This window comes from Scomber scombrus, chromosome 4 (genome assembly GCF_963691925.1).
Source record: "Scomber scombrus chromosome 4, fScoSco1.1, whole genome shotgun sequence".
Classification (NCBI taxonomy): Eukaryota; Metazoa; Chordata; class Actinopteri; order Scombriformes; family Scombridae; genus Scomber; species Scomber scombrus.
The window spans coordinates 26064680-26084715 of NC_084973.1; the positions used below are offsets into that span (position 1 = coordinate 26064680).

At 37.3% G+C, this 20036-nt stretch overlaps 1 protein-coding gene across 1 annotated transcript in view; it reads left to right on the forward strand.

Moving 5' to 3' along the window:
- castor1 (cytosolic arginine sensor for mTORC1 subunit 1) overlaps positions 1-11432 on the forward strand; it is a 21282-nt gene extending 9850 nt beyond the window's left edge. Inside the window, exons 3-9 of the mRNA XM_062416992.1 lie at positions 1307-1500; positions 1979-2114; positions 4402-4525; positions 5004-5120; positions 5892-5974; positions 7223-7317; positions 10336-11432. Of these exons, the coding sequence (XP_062272976.1) occupies positions 1307-1500; positions 1979-2114; positions 4402-4525; positions 5004-5120; positions 5892-5974; positions 7223-7317; positions 10336-10407 (821 nt within the window). The 3' untranslated portion in view covers positions 10408-11432. The remainder of the gene's footprint in view (positions 1-1306; positions 1501-1978; positions 2115-4401; positions 4526-5003; positions 5121-5891; positions 5975-7222; positions 7318-10335) is intronic.
- The last annotated feature ends 8604 nt before the right edge of the window (positions 11433-20036 follow it).

Genomic DNA, 20036 nt, shown 5'->3' on the forward strand with positions numbered 1-20036 from the left:
CACGCGTGATTGTGTGCACACTAATGCATTGCTATCAGGTCACACTCCACGTCCAGGCATGTTGTGGTGGTGTAGGTGTAGTAGGACTCTCCTGGGCATAACTTTTACTTATGTCACACCATGTAGTATAAATAGCAGGGGTGTTTTCAGTCACCATGCCAAAGAAAACGACAGGGGCTGGGGTGAAAGGAAGTGAGTGTATGATATACACATATATTGGGTTTTTGCAGTTAATGTATAATGTGAACTTGCTACAAGCAATGTCCATAGTGTTGATTTTAAAGTATTTTTTCATTCATCAGTTATTTTTCATTTCAATATTTATTCTTGTACCCTTCCAACACAAAATATAAACTGAAATCATATTTTACACATTCCATCATTGAAAAGGAGCAGGGAGAAGCATAATCTTAAACTACCAGCCAGTCTACTTCTCTAAAGAAGCAACATAACTTTTCTACTGTAGATGGTCTGTCAGTACTTCCAACAGCCTTTTAAGACACAATACACACATTACCATCAATAGCATAAAACTAAAACATGAATACTGCTTGCTAAGCAACCAATTACTTGGTCTGCATACATTTTCTTAAAGTGAATAATAGTTGAATAAAGGGAACACTGCTGCTTGAATGTGCTTTTTAAAGGAAATTTCCTTGTGATCACAATCACCTGATGCCACATATACAATCTCTGATTATTTTCAGGCAATAATCTGGCTTTATATAGTTGTATTGTTTCCATTATCCGTATCTTGATTAACAGTCTATTGGTTTCTTCCCTTGAATTAATCCAACTTATTTCTAATATTATATTAGTTTTGTGTTTCTCCACAACTCTTCACAGGTACAACATTTGTAGTGCCATATAATCCTATTATATATAATAATGCCATATACACTTTGCTCTGTTCAGAATTGCAATCATTTTGGACACTTTTGTTTATTTAGAAGCTATGTGAGGTTTCCAAGAAAGCTTACAGTCTGTTATTACACCCCACATTTTAATTTTGGATACTCATCTGTGTAAACTCCATCTATATATATTACCCTCCTTAATGCCCCTTTAAAACTGGGCCAAATTTGGTTAAAAAGACATCAAGGTTACATAGTATAACAATTCTCTTAACAGCATCTAAATAATTACGTTTTGCAAATTTACATTGAAATATAGTCACTGAAATGCTGTTATAGCAATACTTTAGAGAACCCAGACATGTTTCTCACATAAGCATATAGACATGATGCATACTGTGCTTATGCCAGCTGACTCACTGACCATCCATCCTCTTCCTGACCCCATCCAGAGCTCCAGCCCTCCGAGCACCTTCAGGTAGAAGGCTCCATCTGGCTGCCCCTCAACGTGGTCTCTAATGGCAACGCCTCCAGCAGCTCTCAGGCTGTGGGCGTGACCAAGATCGCAAAGTCGGTCATCGCCCCGCTGGCTCAGCAACATGTCTCTGTGTTTATGCTCTCCACATATCAGACTGACTTCATCCTGGTGAGTCCCATCTACTTTTACTTTTTAGTGTCTGGTACACTCTTTTCCACTCCAGTCTAATCAGTGCCGACAAGTATCAGGCACTCTAAGCTATACACTGTTGTATAATTATGAGACATATGGAGCAATATTTCAAACTCTCTAAATGTAGAAAAACTCTTGAACTCTACTCTCGCCAAGAAGCCTCTCACCTACTGAGCAATGCCAGACAAAGGAAGCCACACTGTCAGCGTTTTGTCCACCCACCAATTTTGCAGATAAGGAATTAATACCCGACAGAGCTGAGGCCTCTAAAAGTTAGTTGATGTATTACATGTAGAAGTGTTAAGTTGGCAAAAATAGATAACACCTTGACAGATGTTTGTGTCAGAAAGTGCTGTATATTAATGGTCGGCATGTTGTGTAAGTTCTAATATTAAAAAGTACAGTAAACAGTCTTCCCATCAATATTTATGTCCCACATCTTATTTTTGTGTAGGTGAGAGAGAAAGACTTGTCTGTGGTCGTCACCACTCTGGAGGAGGAGTTCAATATCTACAGAGAGGTGGGAGGAGAGTCTGTTCCTGTGCACTGCCAGGATGTTTCCAACGGCCTCCAGAAGAACGGCAAAGAAGGTAGAAGTCAAGAGGTCACAGTCCTGTTTAGTATGAGTTAGTATGAGAACTTGCATCTTTCGTATTGATTGAGTTTGTCTCTGGGGACAAAGTTAAGATCCTCTAGCACCACCTTCAGATTTAATGCACAAAGTGTGAAGACTTTTTTTCATCACAAAGGAAATAAAAAAAAATACAAGTTAAGAAATACTAGAACATTTAACACTTTTACATGGCTTAAATAAGACTAATAACAGCGTGTAAAGGTGAGATTACGTACGTTAAAGACAACTTAAATAAAAACAGCTTTTCCGAAGACAAAAGTCAAAAATGCTCTGTAATCAAGCTGCAGACATAAACAGAAATTGACCTTTATTCTTTGATAGTTAGTTTTTCCAACTCAGCAGTGCTGCCACAGTGTTGCAGTTTGCAAGAAGAAAAGGCTACCAGGAACAGTAATGTCAAAAGTTGATGTGAAACGTGAAAGACTGAAGTGCCTTTTTTGAGAGTAACTAAGAACAGAAAAGAGGTTCAAAGCAAACTTTAATGTAATCTCATAGTCTACGAAATATACTATACAGTATTACTTATATTAAATATCCAAAACGTATCAAGTATATAAAAAGTATAAAGTTACAGTAACAAGTGTGCCTATACGTTTTTAATTAATGTTCCAGCTCGTTTTTTTCTGACAATCAGCCCTGACGGTCATTATTGAGAGTGAAATGAAATATTTATTTATAGCAGGAGGAACTGCTGGACATGGACACCTGCTGTACTTAACAAAGCCAGTGTATGCCTTATTAAATAAACATTGCAATGCATGACATGTAATGAAACAATGAAACAGGCTGGGTCCACAGAAGCTTTCAAACATAAATAAATGTTTTAAGCTGCACTGAATTAGTTTGTCCTTTACAGGAAGTTATTTTTACATCATCATGAAGTTCAGAACATGCTGTACAATGAAAGCAGTACATGCAATTGTAATGAAAAGTGTGTCCACCCTTTCAGAGTCTTCCATTTCTCAGCAGCTCCAACATGTCAGCATTATATCAAACTCTTAATAAAAATTTGTTTCCTTTTTTTTGACTTGACACATTTGTCTGACTTGTTCGGAAATGTTTCACCCACCAGATAAAATGTTTAGTTGTGCATAATGCAAATTCCCATGATAACTTGTGGTCACAGTTGTGACCTAAATGCAACACTGATCACACTAATTTTATCTGCAAGGCTGAAGAAGAAAGCTGAGTAAACTTGGAAGGATATCACAGAGCAGGAGGTCTGTTATCATTGAGAATATGGTACAAACCTGCTAACCGAACCTCTCTTTTAAGAACCAATGACTTATTCAATTATGTAAAAAGGATATTAATTGTTAAATGCCTTTTTTCAATTTAACTAACCAAATTCACACACAAAAAGTGCTTCACCTAAAATTTAATTTGTAAAATTGTGCAGTCAGTTAAAATGTGACGAGATCCACTGAGATAAGTGTAATATTACATAAGAAATTGTTCCGTTTCTCGATTTCAGTGTTATGTTTAAGTTATCATAAGTAAAGCCAAAAACTTGTAACTGCAACAATGCCTCTGTCCTTTTTTAAATGAAAGTTTCTCAAGTCTGTCCTAAAACAGTAGCCAGGTGTATGAATGAAAACTGACACATTTTTTCTTGCTGTAATCATTCCTCCTCTTCATGCTGACCATTTAGAGACCCCTTCATAATGTAAGAGATAGGGGACGAAATCCACAGCCCTCCTTCTGTGTTAAGATGCATTTAATAGTTTATGTGAAGATATAATGAAGCTCCAGCTGTCCAAATTAATCTTTTTAGAGCCACATTTCCTCGTTTTGTTACGTTCCTTCCACTGCAGCTGAACAGGAAAACACTGTCCACTGAGACACAAAGAAGGAAGTTTTTTTTACTAAAAAGACTGTAACTGTGGAACATATCCACTTTATTTCACAAACTAACACTGCCGAAGCCCCATATTATCTCCACATAAACTTTGAAATGCAGTACATTTTGCTCTAAATGAGGAGGCAATATTTTAATCAACCCTATGAAAAGACTGAATGATTACAGTTCAGTGTTCATTTGGGCACCTGACTATTGTTTTAAGACAGACTTGCCTATCCTTTAAAGTAAGTTCTCTCTTATATGAGTTAAATTGATATTTTGAAAGTACATGTTTAGAAATGTCTGAAAAGATACTTTTTTAATAGGAAAATACAAGAAACATGTAGTGTGATCGCACATGTCCAGTACTTCCATAAACCAATGCTATCCTTTCTCTTCCCAGCCATCCAGCCTACAGTTCACCCAGTGCTGATCCCCCAGAACCAATTCTGTGTGATGTCTCTGGACCCGGACACACTGCCATCCATCGCCACCACGCTAATTGATGTCCTCTTCTATTCCAGCAGGTGAGATGACGTCTCCTCACACCACTGCAGTACTTGTTAGAAACACAAGGTGGCAGCACATGACCCAGACTAGTTAAATGAGCCTTGTGCCCTACCATGAGCAAAGATTAGATGTAAGTACATAAATAGAATAATTTCATCAATTTACCATGTTTTTATTCCCTTTAAACAAACCCAATATTTTCAATATTCTCAGTTTTAGTTCCTTTTTAAGATTTTGTTGGCATAGATGCCTTTATTTAACAGTAGACCGACAGGAAACATGGGAGAGAGAGGGGGGTGTGACATGCAGCAAAGGACCTCCGATCGGGATTCGAACCGGGGTCGGCTGCGTATATGGCATGTCCTCTAACCACTCGACTCGTTTTAGTTCCTATTTTGAAGAATCATCTTATTGTAACGTCATACCTTTTGCCTTTTTTTTGTAAAACGACACTGCCGACCATCTTTGCCTCTGAATGTGTTTCTTTTTCTCTAGCCCCAAAGAGGAAGTGCAGTCATCTCCTAGCCAGGACCTGGACTGCGTCAAGTTTTTCTCCTTCTCCCTCATCGATGGCTACATCTCACTGGTGATGGACACCGAGGCTCAGAGACAGTAAGGGTTCTAACCAACTTTCTCATTTTGACCCAGACCACATTTGACACCTCAGTGCAGATATGTGAAAAATGCAATGCTTCTATTTCAGACCACCGGTTATGTCCCGTGGTAAAGCAAATACACTGTTGCCCATAAAGTTGGAATAATTTTGTTTTCAGACACATTCCTGTTTTTGTTTTTCATTTATACACATCACTAATCACCTTAAACCAGGTGCGATGAGATTGATCAATACAATTTTGAGAATATATACACTTTATTTATCAAGAATAAATCACATTTTCATTTCATGAGAAGAAGTAAAAAATATTTTATTCCAACTTTATGGGCAACAGTGTATTAGGGATGGATGTAATCCAGTCCTTCTCCTTGATCAGTGTCAGGGCAAATCATGTGTATGAGTAATAATAATAAAGACTCAGAAAAGAACAGACATAGTGCATTAATGATATCTGAGTAAAAAAAGGCAAATACCAGAGATTTTTTGGCATGGCTGCAGCTCCATTCAATAATATTAAGAAGATGTCTAGTTCCTTCTGACACAGTTAACTGTATTTAGTCTTATCAGTCCTAACATTACCAAACGCATGATTGTTGCCATTGTTAGGTATTAGTTTACTAAGATTGATTTAGCAAAGCATCGCATGTTAACTGTAATAAACCTAAGTAGCTGTTTCAGCGTCTGTGTATTTCCCCTTTCGACCTCATACAATTGTGTATGTTTGCGCTCGGTTGCTTGGAAATCAGTGGTTGATCTCTGTGCTCTAGGTTTCCTGCTGATCTGCTCTTCACCAGTTCCTCCGGAGAGCTGTGGAGAATGGTGCGGATAGGGGGACAACCGCTAGGCTTTGGTAAGACCACTTCCTTTCAAAGGCTTCAGAATGTGGTAATTTACTCTACATACTGTATGGCTTTTTTTGTCTCTGTTCGTGCCATTTGATGTCGGATAGAAATCTTTGTAGGTTAAACGTCTGGTGACACAAAATAGAGTGAACAGCACCAATTTATGATCTTTACAAACTTTGATGCATTAAAAAAATTCAGGACAGGAGAAAAAGCAGTAGATTAAAATGTGCAGACAAGCAGTTTGAAATACTCCATCGTGGCTGGAATGCGACGTGAAATCACATTTTTCTGTGTCAGTTGGACGTGAAGATCCCCTAAAAATATAGGTACATTTTTTCGGCAACCACAGGCGATTTATTTTCCCTGTCTGAATTTGATCTCAATATTGATTCCAATGGGATTTAAGATAGACGAAAATGTTTTTTTTTACCAATATTTTTTTGTCACAGTACTAGCAGGGGGAAAAAAAAGAGGGAAAGAAGATAGGGTAGTTTCAGGCGGGGAGTTCCGGTCCTCTGAAATGATGCCAACGCAGAAGTAACTTAAAACTGCATTCTATCAAAAGGCCACCAGGGGACGACCATCTTGGTGTCAAAAGGACTTCCGTCTCAATACAAGTCAATTGAGAATTCATCAACTTCTCACTTGATTTCTAACCTCAGTAAACGTTTTCAAAATGTGTTTATGGTCTCAATCGCTAGTTTAAAACCTTCTTCAATGCAGCATGATGTTCATTTGTGAAAGTTTGGCCTCCCTGATTTTATGTTTGACGATAAAGCAGGGTATGCATTAGGGCGTGGCTATGTCGTGATTGACAGGTTGATTGGTTCACAGGTTCAGGAGGGCGCCTCTTACTCCTCCTGATGCCCATATAAGTAGAATCCGTGTTTTTATTTTTCCCGGCATGCACCTGAAATATTCAAGATGGCGCTGCTCAGATCGGATGCTATTGGCTTCCAAGCAGCAGTCCACAAACCAATGGGTGACGTCACGGATGTTACGTCCATTTCTTATATACAGTCTATGGGTAGTTTTCACCAAATTATGGGAACGGGACAAGCTGTCATTTCATTTTTTTGTGGTGTTTATTACTTTTTTGTAGTTTATAGCACGGTTAAATCAAACGCATGTTGACTCTTAAAGGGAAACAGAATTGTATAAAAGGCGAAACACAGGATAGCCAATGATTGATTCTTGATTCAGAAGTGTGCTTGTATTTTCACTATATTTCTCCTCCACTTTTTCTTGTTTAGATGAATGTGGGATCGTTGCCCAGATATCTCAGCCTCTGGCCGACAGCGACATTTCTGCCTATTACATAAGCACCTTCAGCTTCGACCATGCTCTGGTAAGTCTCACATCTTCATGACATTGTTGCCTATCAGTGGAATAGTGAACGCCAATATAACAAAATAAAAAGTTGTCGTCATGGTCAAAAGTTGCTACCCAATGCCTATATTTGTGACTCTAAAATGTATTACAACTATCTCAGGTATTTATTCAGGCTTTTTCTTCATGTGGGAGTTTACAGATGAAGACAGATAAAGACAGAGCTTATTTCACATCAACCAGCATTCCTCTGAGGTGTATTCAACAAGAATGTCAAAGCCAGATATTCAATATCATTTCAAGGGTGTTTTTACTTATCCCAGTTTGTCCATAGATTTGATACAAACTGTATAAGGCACAAGTTTTGAACGCACATTTTCATCTTAATAATCCTATGATGTAGGCATTGATTTATTATTTTCTAATTAATACTGTCATAAATTATATATAATTATAATTAAATCGTGAACTGACAAGATTATTATTCAAGAAGCATTTTTAACTTGATATATCCATGTTAGGGTTTTTGTGGCGTGCATAAAACACAGCAGTTGCTGTGTGGTTTCAAAGATCTCTGTATCGATTTTACTTTCCTATTTTGCACACAATGGCAGTTTTGGTAAATACATCTGTATCTCTCTGCCAACTTAATCAGTAACCCCTGCAACATGAATTATCTTGAAGTTACCAAGAAATGATTATCTAGGTAATATCATTGCAGTTACTCAGAAACTTATCATAGACTGCCTCTGACCTGAGTGAATGAGCAAAGGAAAATTTCCCTCCTACATCAGTGAGATTCATGCATTATTTAAAGCATTCTTGTGCCATTAAGTAAGACTAGAGGAGTCTGTCACATCTTCAAATTACCTCACACATCTGAGTGTTTTTTTGGTTTATGTGGATCAATTTCACCTTGACTCTCTATTATATTATATTATATTATATTATATTACGCTATAACTTTTCAACTCTTAAGCGTTTCTAGGTTGGTGTAAAAGGTTCGATTCAATGCAAATCTCAAACAAAAGCAGTTCAATGGGCTTTACATGAAAAGAAACATTATGCATACATACGCATAAAATACCTGCTGGGGTTATAAATTGACAGCATGATGTACTGTGGAACCAGACTAGCAAGTGCTTTTTTAAATCATTTTGAATTGTATTGATCATATTGAGGGCTTTCCCAAATCTAATGAGATGAAATAGAGTTAAATGTGATACCCTCTGGTCCTGAGTTTGCACTGGTGATTAATTAAATTATGTGGCTCCTATTGCTGCGTTAATAGAAGTCCTGTCAATATGCTCTCCCACTGTTTGCATCACTATGTGGTGTGTTCATATAACCATGGTCTTAGAGAATCGGGTTGTTTAATCCACCTCGTCACCAGACACTGGGCAAAGATGAACAAAGGTAAACCTAGTCATTTAATCTTTGGAGTTCCACGTCCATCCATGTTTTTTGTTTTACTCCTGATTTTTTCGGCAGCTGTCTTTAATGTTTTTGAAATGAATGTGTTACTTACTTTCATAACTGTACTATGCTGTGCGGGAAGTAACATAACATAAAGCGTCTTAGTCATAGCAGTACATTGCAGGTCAATGCCATGAAATTCTACAGTAAGAGGAACCTCGTAAGTGTGAGTTTTACCATAGGCAGGCCTAATAATAACAACTCCCACTGATAAACTTATAATGTAGCTGTACTTCTGCTTTCCAAATTCTTGGGAAGTTCTTTGCATCCAGACACAGCAAGGTAAATGTATTAAACCAGGGAAAATTATCTCAGCTTTGCTTGAAGAGTTTAACAGTATACATTTTGTCAGCATAATCCATAAGTTTTTGGGGTCAAATTGTCACATCTTAAAGAGGAAGGATGAAAATGAATGGAAGTCATTTAGAAAGTGCTTGACTGAGTAGTCATAGTAACTGAAATAGGTGAGGACATTCCCTATCACTTAACAGAACAACACTGCGTCACTAGGACATGTGAGAGAACATGTGCATATGGGCTGATGGGCGGCCACTTACTGGTTCATATATCAGTAATTTAGTCATAACCATGCTATGTTCAAGGAAGTCGAGTGGATAAACACCTTGAATTTACTGGAAACTACAGTATGTGGGATACTGTTCCTTCTACACTAAATAGAAGTGCATTTATTTTAAATAGTGAGATTTTAGAAGTTGTAAATCAGTATTTTATTGATTGGAGTGTGTGAATTTTTGATTTTAGGGTTCACATTGAACTTGAATCCACAAACAGGTCTACAGCAGTCACCTGATCTTGCAAAGTTCTAACGAAGACCACAAGCGTTTTAGCTGCACAACTGTCCACCGCATTCTCCATGTCCCATGAAAGAGAAAATGATGCCCCCTTTGAGAGGGGGCAAGGTCTGCAAGCAATGAATTTTCACTGTTCACTGCTCCTGATCACGGGTGGGCTAGGTGGTAGGAAGGACATGTTTACTTTGTCAAAGGTGTACAGTAAGACAGTTATTCTCATCTCTGTTTTAAATTTTAAAGCTGTAGTAATCAATATGCTTATATTATCAAGGGATCAAATGGTTATGAGTAATGCATAAGATGTTGTTGGTGAGGAGGAACCCACGAAGTAATCACCGACTCCGCAGTTCACCTCAGTGCTACAGAGCGTTTTTGTGTCTTTTAGCTCATAGTTTTGGCTTTAGTGCTGCAACACTCACAACTAATTAATCTCCTTTGCAGCCCCATCAAGCAGCTGTTTTGAGCAAAACAAAAGTCTTACCCACTGTACACCTGTACAGCTAGCACCGAACAGAGAGACAGACAAACATAGTGGAGCTTTTAGCACATAAAATCTTCCTATATCTGCCGGATGTGTAAATAGGCAACTCTTTGCTCACAAGTTCATAACACTGTTTGTATACGTCCATATTAACTGTATAGGGTGATAATATGTTGGTGTTGTGTTTAAGACTGGATCTGCTACCCCCCAAAGGTCCAAAAATCAATAAATGCTGCTTTAACTTTTTGCTTCTCTACTAATTGTCCAGGTTCCCGAGGAGGATATAGTGAGTGTGACAGGCATGCTCCAGCATCAGAGGAAAGAACCAGCCACCAGCTGATATCTGAAGTCCCATCTGAGCTGTACGATCAGCTCAATATGGCCCCCACCCCACCCCCTCACTCCAGCTCCAGCAGCCAGGGGTGGCAGGGAAGCAGGAAGGGAGGCTTACTCTGTGCCTAGACTAGCACTGCATCGCCAGCAGTATTAACTACTACAAACTTGCCATGAACACCAGAAGCGCTTCCCTTATGGTGTGCACAAACAGTTTGTCTATGAGGCCTCCTGTCTTACCTATTCAAGGCAGAATGCACTGAGTCCCAGGGGGCCCACAAGCTCACACGTGCACATCCAAATGCACAATCAATCCTTAACACACACACACACAGACACACACACACACACACTTGCACATTCAAATTCACAAGCACAAAGTCAGACTAATAAACATGTATGATCAACTCTTTCTCTCTAATACATGAAATTTTGTGGTGTGTGGTAAAGTTGAGTTGTTCGTAACATAATTTTGCTGCATAGAGCAGAACACCCTCTTATATAATTTCTCCAGTGCTATAAGCCCACAAATTAGTCTTCTGGTAAAGTTGATATCATAATGTGTCTGAACAACCTTCTTTTTTTAAATGAAAGGCCATTCCCAAAAATTAAACTCTTTGTGAAAGTGTGAAGCTTAAAATGCAATGCAGTTGTGAGAATGTTGAGCTTATATTAATTTTCATGCAAAAGACAACTGAGAATTTTTATTTTTTGGCAACAGGGCTCACCTTTTGGTTTGAAAAAGAATGTGCAGGTAGTATATTAAAACTACTACAAATGCTGTCGAGCATAACAGTAGGCTTGATCCCTGTTTTTTGAAAGGTCAGCATTTTGTAACCATAACATTACCCAAGGTCAATAACACTATGTCTTATTTTTTTGTTATTTGCACAATGAACTTTTACTTTAGCTATTAGCTTATCACGTAGATTTTTTTCTTTGGTACAACTACATTTTGTACAATTTGAAGTAAAAGTATGCTGTAAACATTTGTAATTTTTGTGCTGCTTCATTCAATAAAAAGTATTGAAATATGTATTTTTTGTTGATTTCTTGTTATGAGCAAGTTGGATTTTTTCACCTCAGGAAAGGCAAGATTATGCCTTAAAATCAGTCATACCCCACTCATGAGTCAAGTTTGTCAAATTAGGATGACAGGGATGGAACAAATTATTGTCACTTTAATACTAATGATTTTCCATGAGTCTTGAAGCCGTTACCCACCGCAAAGGTGATGAAATAAAAGCCTAATCATCTCCACCCCATCTGGATATGCATTGAGGCTAATGATAGATTTATTCCTCAGATAGTAAAAACAGGAATAAATAGAGCACTTGACATGCTGGTCAAAAGCCAAGTCGTGCCCAAAAATAATAGCTTGATTTTTTTTGGCTGGACTTAACTGAAGATAAAATGAACTCAACACCTTTCTTCAGTGTCATCTGTCAGAAGCACAAATCAGAGCCACTGCATCAACTAAATGGATGAACATCCATTCCTCAATGGAATTTATTTAAAAATTAGTTAACTTAAAATCATCACTTTGTTGATATTGTGAGCCTGAAATGAAATGTATTGAAATAAGATATGCCTTTTAAAACTGATGATCTATCCAAAGGGACTCAAGTACAAGGAGAACAAATAAAGGAGAAACCACAATGGAACCGTAGGGCACACCAGAAAACTGTCCTCCTGATCTGGAAAAACTCTCATCAGAAAGGTAAGAAAATCTGATCCAGTGATCACAACTCAACGAAATCAAAGGGATGCAATGAGATCCAGCTGTGGCAGGAGTAGAGTATTCACATGTGTGAAGATAGACCCATCAGTTTTTCTTAACGGAAGTTCGCAGAATGGGGGAGTAGTGGACCATTTCATACTTGCCGCTTTGTCAGTAACTCTTGGAGTGGCTTTCAGGTGAAACTAGCAGAGGCTACTGTAGGTGAGATTATGAGGGGGATGCTTTTATGGCCAGGCATCTCAAATGTCATGTTCAATGGAAAAGAAGACGTTTTTTAAGATTATGGTTGGGTTGGAAAATTGTATGGTGCTGCCAGTGACGCAGAAGTCATAATTTACCTGATAGTATCAAACCCCCCATTCATATTAGTGGTTTTTCCCAGACGCCTGAAAGAATCAAGGTTTACGCAGAAATTCTGTGTAATTTAATGTTGTTTTAAAAAAAAACTTTTTATACTTCTACTTTTTACTGTTTTACTCTTTTAGTAGTTTTTTTCACTTGTGGGTGACTTCTTTTACAATTTGTAAAGCTTAAGACCTCTTTCTATATCTGATGTGTTTTAACATCATGCATGATATTATCTTGACTCTGCATTTAGCGCTGACACTTCAGAAAATTAAGTATTTAGTACACACCTTTGCCAAAATCAAAAGGCTGGGGAAAGTGACACACTCTGATATGAATGATTTTTTTTAAAGAAAGAAGTCATCATGGAATATGTCATTGCAAGTTCTGTGCGTGTCTAAGTGGGTGGGTATAGATGATGACCAAGCACATTGAATACTATATAAATAGGCCAGTTTACCATTGACATCTATTTTTGAAGGTGCAACTTGCTGTGTTGACATGGTTCATCAACCAAGAACCACTAAGGGTCAAAGCGCATCAGTTATTGTTACTATGGATTATACATTCAATGGACAACTGAGGTACTATGGTAAGCATTTTTAGAATTATCATTACTGTACTGTTACTTGATGTATCTCTGTAAGCATTGTTCAGCAGTTTAATTTAGTGAATTTGCGTTACGTTAGACCACATTATGACAAATCAAGTTTTAGTTTCTTTTCATGAATGATTGTTTCATGTAAGATTTTGCCTATGTGCATTCATTTGTTCTAGCAGTGTTAATGTGCCATGCTATATTTGCGTACCAGTGAAAGGAAGGTTTTCCCAAACTGAATAATATATTGTATATTTTCCGCTGTAATCCTTACACTAGAAGTTAACTAAGCCTGTCCTACCTTTCACCATAAAAAGGAGCTTTGTCCAAGGAGTTCTTTCAGAAAATACTTCCAGTGTTGTTAAAGGATTTTGGTATTCTCTGGGAATACAGACAGCTTTAAGGCAAACAAGCTGAATTATTGTTATTATGTTAAGTAATATTTCTCTTTGACTGAGAACTTCACAAATCAATGGATTTACACTGGAGTGGTCCTTTAAGCTCTCCCTCTTTATCAAAGGCAAAGGTTCCCTCCCTCTCTTGTTTGAGAGCCCGTTAAAAGCAATGTCTACTTGCAACCTCTAGTCGCAGATTGCATTTTCTTTTTCCCAGCTGCTCATCTAGTGACTGTATCCTTCTGTAGTTTCGAATATTTGAGGTAACATTGTCATCTGTTAAGTGTCAGATAGGTGCCTCAGACGTGCTTTGTAACCCATTAAGGCAGTCCAGACCCCTGGGTTGGCATCCACTGACTTATGAAATTCAAAACATGGCGTCTTAAATCTGGCTACTTTAACTACTGGTACATAATAATTCATAAATCCTGAATAACTGCTTATTAATTAGTCTATATGCATATGTTCTTTTCGCAGTACTTTTCTTAGCCTTGATGCTTGAGTGGATGCCAGTATTTCCTGCTCCAACACACAGCTGTGACGCCGTCTTTAGTAAATTGAAGGATATTACAAGCCTAATGACACTTGAAACAGAGCAACTACTGGATAAATATGTAAGTACCACACAGTGATTCTGTCATGTTGTCATGTTTCTTTATATGATATCCATGTACTACTTATTGCATATTTGCTGTAATCGTAATCATGCATAACACTTTTATTTTATTGTAGCTGGTACAAAATGTTTTAGTTCATCCACTGGTCCAAAACCACTTTGACACTTGTTCAGACCATTTAAAGTTTCAACTTTCTTTTATTACCACATGGCTACGCTAGTAGTGACAAATAAGGTGACTCACAAAGTAGCTAATACGGCACTATTTGAAGACTGTTGCCTCCTTTTTATTACACAGTGTATGTGTTTTGTAAATGTGACCTCATTGGCTCTTTGTAATGTAATTGCTGATGTATTTGACATCCACCAACCCCATTAAGAGAATTATTATTCCCATAAGAGGGAAAGAAAAGGGAGAAATCCAGCTCTCGCAATTACACACTTCATAAGTTATGATGAAGGTCTGTTATGGATGGATGAGTATCAGATTATGAAACTCCCTTATATAATATAATAATTTACAAAACTAAAAAATTAACAGTTAGAGTAAGAGTAAAAGTATATGCAATAAATAATATAAATGAATATATCATTAACTCTTACATGCTGTTCATATTTTACACCCTTGCAGTATGTTCTGGGTCAGTTTTGACCCGGTCTAATCCACAGATCTGTTTAGAAAGCATCAATAGCCGATCTGACTGATCAATAAATGGGTGATTAAACCTTGTTCAATGTTTCAGAGAGCAGAGAGAGTGTATTTTTTAGGTTTTACACCACTCATTTTGGGAGAATAAACAGCTAATATCACACAATATCTGTGTGGTTTATTGTATAACCATTAGAGCCATCAGTCTTCACTGCTACATTATAAAAAAGAAATCCTCATAACTACTATATTATTAAAACTATTAACTATTCGATTTCAGACCAGTTTACATTCAGTCATACCAGCTGTTCTAATGATTTTTGCTAATCCATGTTTCGATTTATGGAAAATTAATATAAGATCCTTCTCTTTCTTACAGAAAGATTATCACAACATCGAGGGTAAAAAGGCTCCAACCAATGCTCCTGATTCCTCAATATCAGGCAAAAACAACATTGAGAAGCTGCAGGACATCTACATCAAGAACATACTTTTTCATCTGCATATTTCCCAGGTAGAAGAATATCAGAAAATTTGGGTTAATTCAGCGTCTGTTGCAGATCCCTTAAACAGAGTCAGGGCCAGATTCCCCCACCATCTACATAAAATAACAGCTTTCCTCCAAACTGTTGAGCCTGAAATCCCTTTGCCACCAACGGCAGCCCCACCACAGCTGTCCCACGAGGATGACTATACAAAAAAAGTATATGGATGGGGTGTCATAGTCAGTCTGAAGGAATGGCTTGTGCAAGTGGCGCAGGTACAAGAGGAGGCAAAGGGACTGTGCAAATAGAGAGCATGGATTCAACTTCTAAAAGGGGCAGTCCACCTATTCCACACACAAAGATTCTTAGTTTACTTGCTACAAGGAGTTCAGTTAAGTTGTTATTGGATTATGTATATATTTATTAAATACTTATTTATTGTATTATTATTGTTATTATTTCTATTATTTATGTTATTATTTATTTTATTCATACAGTATAAGCAGAGTTTACATTGCACATGTTGGGAGAACATAAAAGCAGATACATTAAAATACCGAAGATCAAGAGGAAACACTTTACGAGTCTGATTCAAGATTCCTTTTCACCAGGCACTATGAAGTTAGTCCGAGGTAATCTGCTAGTTTATTAGTATATTTATACAAATACCATAACAGTATTATTCATGTTTCACAAAGTTATCATTGTGATGTGTGAGTGTTTTGTTGTTGCAGTTGTTTTCATCATCATCTACCAAATGACTGATAGTGAAAATAGCAATAGGTCTTCTTAGTAATAAAGGATGCCGTTTGCGACATTCTGGTAATTCTGGTGCACTCATGGATGTATGTGTGTGTGTGTGTTCCTGTGTATGCGCATGTATGTGTTTTACAATCTTACATTAATTATTTGTTTATTATCGTATTTTGTATGGTTTGATGCTTGTTTATTGTTTACTTACATTTGAAAGTTGTGCCTCAGTTTCATAAATATTGCTTTTTTTTGTATGAATTTTTTTCTGCAGGTTTTTCAGGGGAGGGGATCAGAAGCATTTTACATTGTATTTTTATATTCATTAATAAGATGACAAGTAATTATTATGTTTTATATAAGCTCAAAGAAAGTAAAGTCAGCATGACCAAAAGCAATAAAGATACAACTAAAGTGACTGAAGAGCATACAATATTGACTTATATTGTACATCCTGTATATATGTATGAAAGTTGCAAGTGCCTCAGCCTGTGTTGTTAAGTTTGTATTTTGTTTATGCAACTAATAGTTCTGGGGACCAAGTACTGAACTGTGCTAAACTTAATAAAGACATTTTGATTGTGTAATATTCTGTTTTTTTAAATTTCCTTTCCTTAAAAAAAGCTTTAAAAAAAAAAAAGCTTAAGGTTTTTATGGCAACAATAAAAGCAAAACTTTTACTAAATGATTCAGTTAGAAATGACTGTTGGAGGGTTGAACTAGACTGAACTAGGTTATAAGGATATGTCATGGTTGTGGTTACATCTACGCACAGGAAGTACCGCATGAAAAGAGATCAAAAGAGGAATGAATCCATCATCAAATCAATGTCATCACAAAAGTATGTGATAAATAACTGACGTATATTAAAGAATGTTATTTGTCAGAGTAAAGGTTGTTGTGTGTTGGGTGTCGATAATAATAATCACTTACACAAAAATACAAGTTGATTGTTTAATAGATTATGCAAGGTGTAGAAAAACTTAGTCAAAAGTGATAAATTGTCTTCTTTATCTACAAACCAAAATCTGTCTTGAAACCAAAGTTCCTATTCTGTATGAGACCATTTGCTTAAATTCATCTCTTTCAACTATTTGCAGAATGTCTTTTAATGCTTTTGCACTGAAAAAATATTCAAGATGCATACACACAAAAGTTTTAAATAAATTAAGAGTCAACCCCTAAAGTTTACTAAACTTTATCAGAGATTTTCATTTCCTTAAGTAGAAGTGACAAACAACACAGGGTTAGATGTTGACCTGTCAAAGGAACGCAATCTTGGTTTCACTTTTTTCATCAAGGGATATGCTGAGATAGAGATATGGGGAATTTATCAGTAGCACTTCTTTCACACGCCTACTGAGAGGTTTGCAAATATAAAATGATCTTGTATGATTGGGATGACATTACTATGAGATCTGTCCTTCCGTCATATTTGAACAGTTGAGAAGAGTCACATCTCAGAATGAAACACAGTGCAGGTAGAGTATCCCACACTACTCACTTTCTTCATTCATTGTTAATTACTGTGTATCAGCAGCCATTTCACATTCATTTGATATATGTCAAAAGTTACGACCGTCCACTTGCATTTTCAGGTTTTGTGAAACTGGGGTGCACATGGATGATGATTTTACTGCGGAGCTTGGAGGCAGGACATATACCAAAGAAACATGCTGTCACTGGTTCATCATGCAGACCGATAGAGCTGACAGCCATCACCAAAAAAGGAGTTGAAGAGAGCCTGACAGACTTTGTAAGTAACATAATATTGTGTGTCACTACAGTATATATCTATAGTTAGTTTGTGTGCCATGGCCATAGTCCCCATCACACATGAGTTTGAGTAATTTCTGTAAGGTAGCTCTCAATAACTGTACAGGTGTGCCACCAGCTGCAATATAACAATGTAAAACAACTTTTTACAGTTGACAGTCCATCAAATGCTTAAGTACAAGTACCTCTCTGATAACGTTCTACTGTATGCAGGACTGGATTACTTGTCTTGCACAGACCATGCATAATGTTGCTGTTTGCTGAAAACCACATAACTCCACATTAGCTGATAGACTGAACCATGCAAAAATACTGAAAAGTGTATTGTCACATTGCTGAAAATAAACTTTGCTATTTTTCTTAGTGAAGAGGTTCAAATGTAATTGTTTCCCCCACAAGACTGCAAAAATAAAGTTACAGTATTAAAGATGGTTATGATTGGTGTAATTGCAGTGCTGACCTAATTTGTGGTGTAATAGCTTGATGCATTGCTGAGTCAAATTGTGCATCTTATACTTATTGAATATTGTGTAACTGACATTTTTTTTTCAATCCAGTGTTTGGGATGAAAAAAAAGTGTCTTTAATGAGTGCTCTCTCTCCAATCCCCCACATTTGTCTTGGTGGCACTGACACATGGACAAAAACAAGCTGCAATGCTGGCTTTTACATCCACATCTAGGTGCACATCTCTTGGGTGGGTGCGGTTTTAGATGCTCATTGGGATGTCTTAACTCAACCATCAGAGAAAGAGTTTGGCACATTTGTAATACAGTGCGATGAAAGAACTCAGATGAAAGTTACAAATCTGTTAACTCAATTCACTATTTCCCCCTTCCAGGAGAAAGCTAATGGGAAAAACATCGGCACTTGGCCCCCAGGATTCCCTAAGCTCCAGGTCCACCAGAACTCCCCTAACCATTGGGCAAAAGTTCAATGTAGCCTCCTCTTCATGGCCCAAGGCCTGAAGAAACTCCTGGAGGACCAGAAGAACAACCTGAATCCCAATGATCTCCCACTTCATGAGAAGCTCAGCCGTACCATCTCAAGAGTCAACATGCTAGCAACTTGTGTGAAGGATATTCACAAAGAGAAATGCTCCTCGACAGTCTCTCCACCCACACTACCCAAGTCTGCATTTGACAGAAAGCAGTGGGGTCACACTCTTTTGGTCGCATCCAGGGACTACCTGGAGTGGCTGGAGCATCAGTTTGGGGTCAAAGGGCCAAATCAGATAAAACATAAAGCCATTGGGGTAACATTTAAGAAATACTTTGAGGGGAGTGGATACTTTCTGTAATTCATCTCAGATTGTGATACAGTTCATGGCAGCTTTTCTTATGGTTACATGTTTTTTCAAGATATGTAAATGCTTATTTGTAAAGTATATGAATTTACTAAATAAACATTTTAAACATTTTGTAAAAATATGCCTGCTTGCTTTCTTGCCAAGAGTTACATGAGAAGATTCATTTTCATATTTTTATGTTAAATATGAGGCTACAGCCAGCAGCATAGCATAGCATAATGACAGAAAACATGGAAAGAGTTAGTTTGGCTCTGTTCATAGTTAACACATTATATCTTGTTTGTTTAAATGTATGCACGCCTCCATTTTTAGGCTTAGAGAGACAAGGTATATTCCTAATAGTGAGCTTAAGGCAGCTTTTGTTCCCAGAAAGAGCCAAGCTGTTTCCATTCTTTGTGCTAAGCTAAGCTGCAGTCTGCATTTACTGTAAAAAATATGAGTGATATCAGTCTTTTCATTTAACTCATGGCAACAGAGTGAATGAGAGAATTTCCCAAATGTCAAACTATTTCTTTAGAAACTATATCAGAAACGGGTTTGTTCAATTTAACTTGGTATTTTGAAGCAACCGACATTGTTCCCATGTGACAGCAATTAATCAAGTTGCCAAAGAGGCAAATGAGAAAGGGCCTTAATACATTTCCTAATTACGACAGTTTGTTTTCTCACCCTTCAGAATGATTAATTGTTTTGCTCTGGCCATCTATCCCATGTGAGCAGACTACATTGCCTGAGGTAGAGGCAGAAGCTGATAAGAATCACCTTAACAGACTCACCATTTTGGTGTCCAATCACTGTATTCCACTGTGAAATTTATAGACAGATGGACGGTGCACAGTAAGGCAGATAAGTCTGTCAGACTCCCATCAAAGTAATGCAGGGGAACAACAACACTGTACCAAGATTAATGTGGGCCTGTCCTTCCCAAATTAAGTTATTTATTCTACAAGAAATTAATCCTCATAATGTCGGC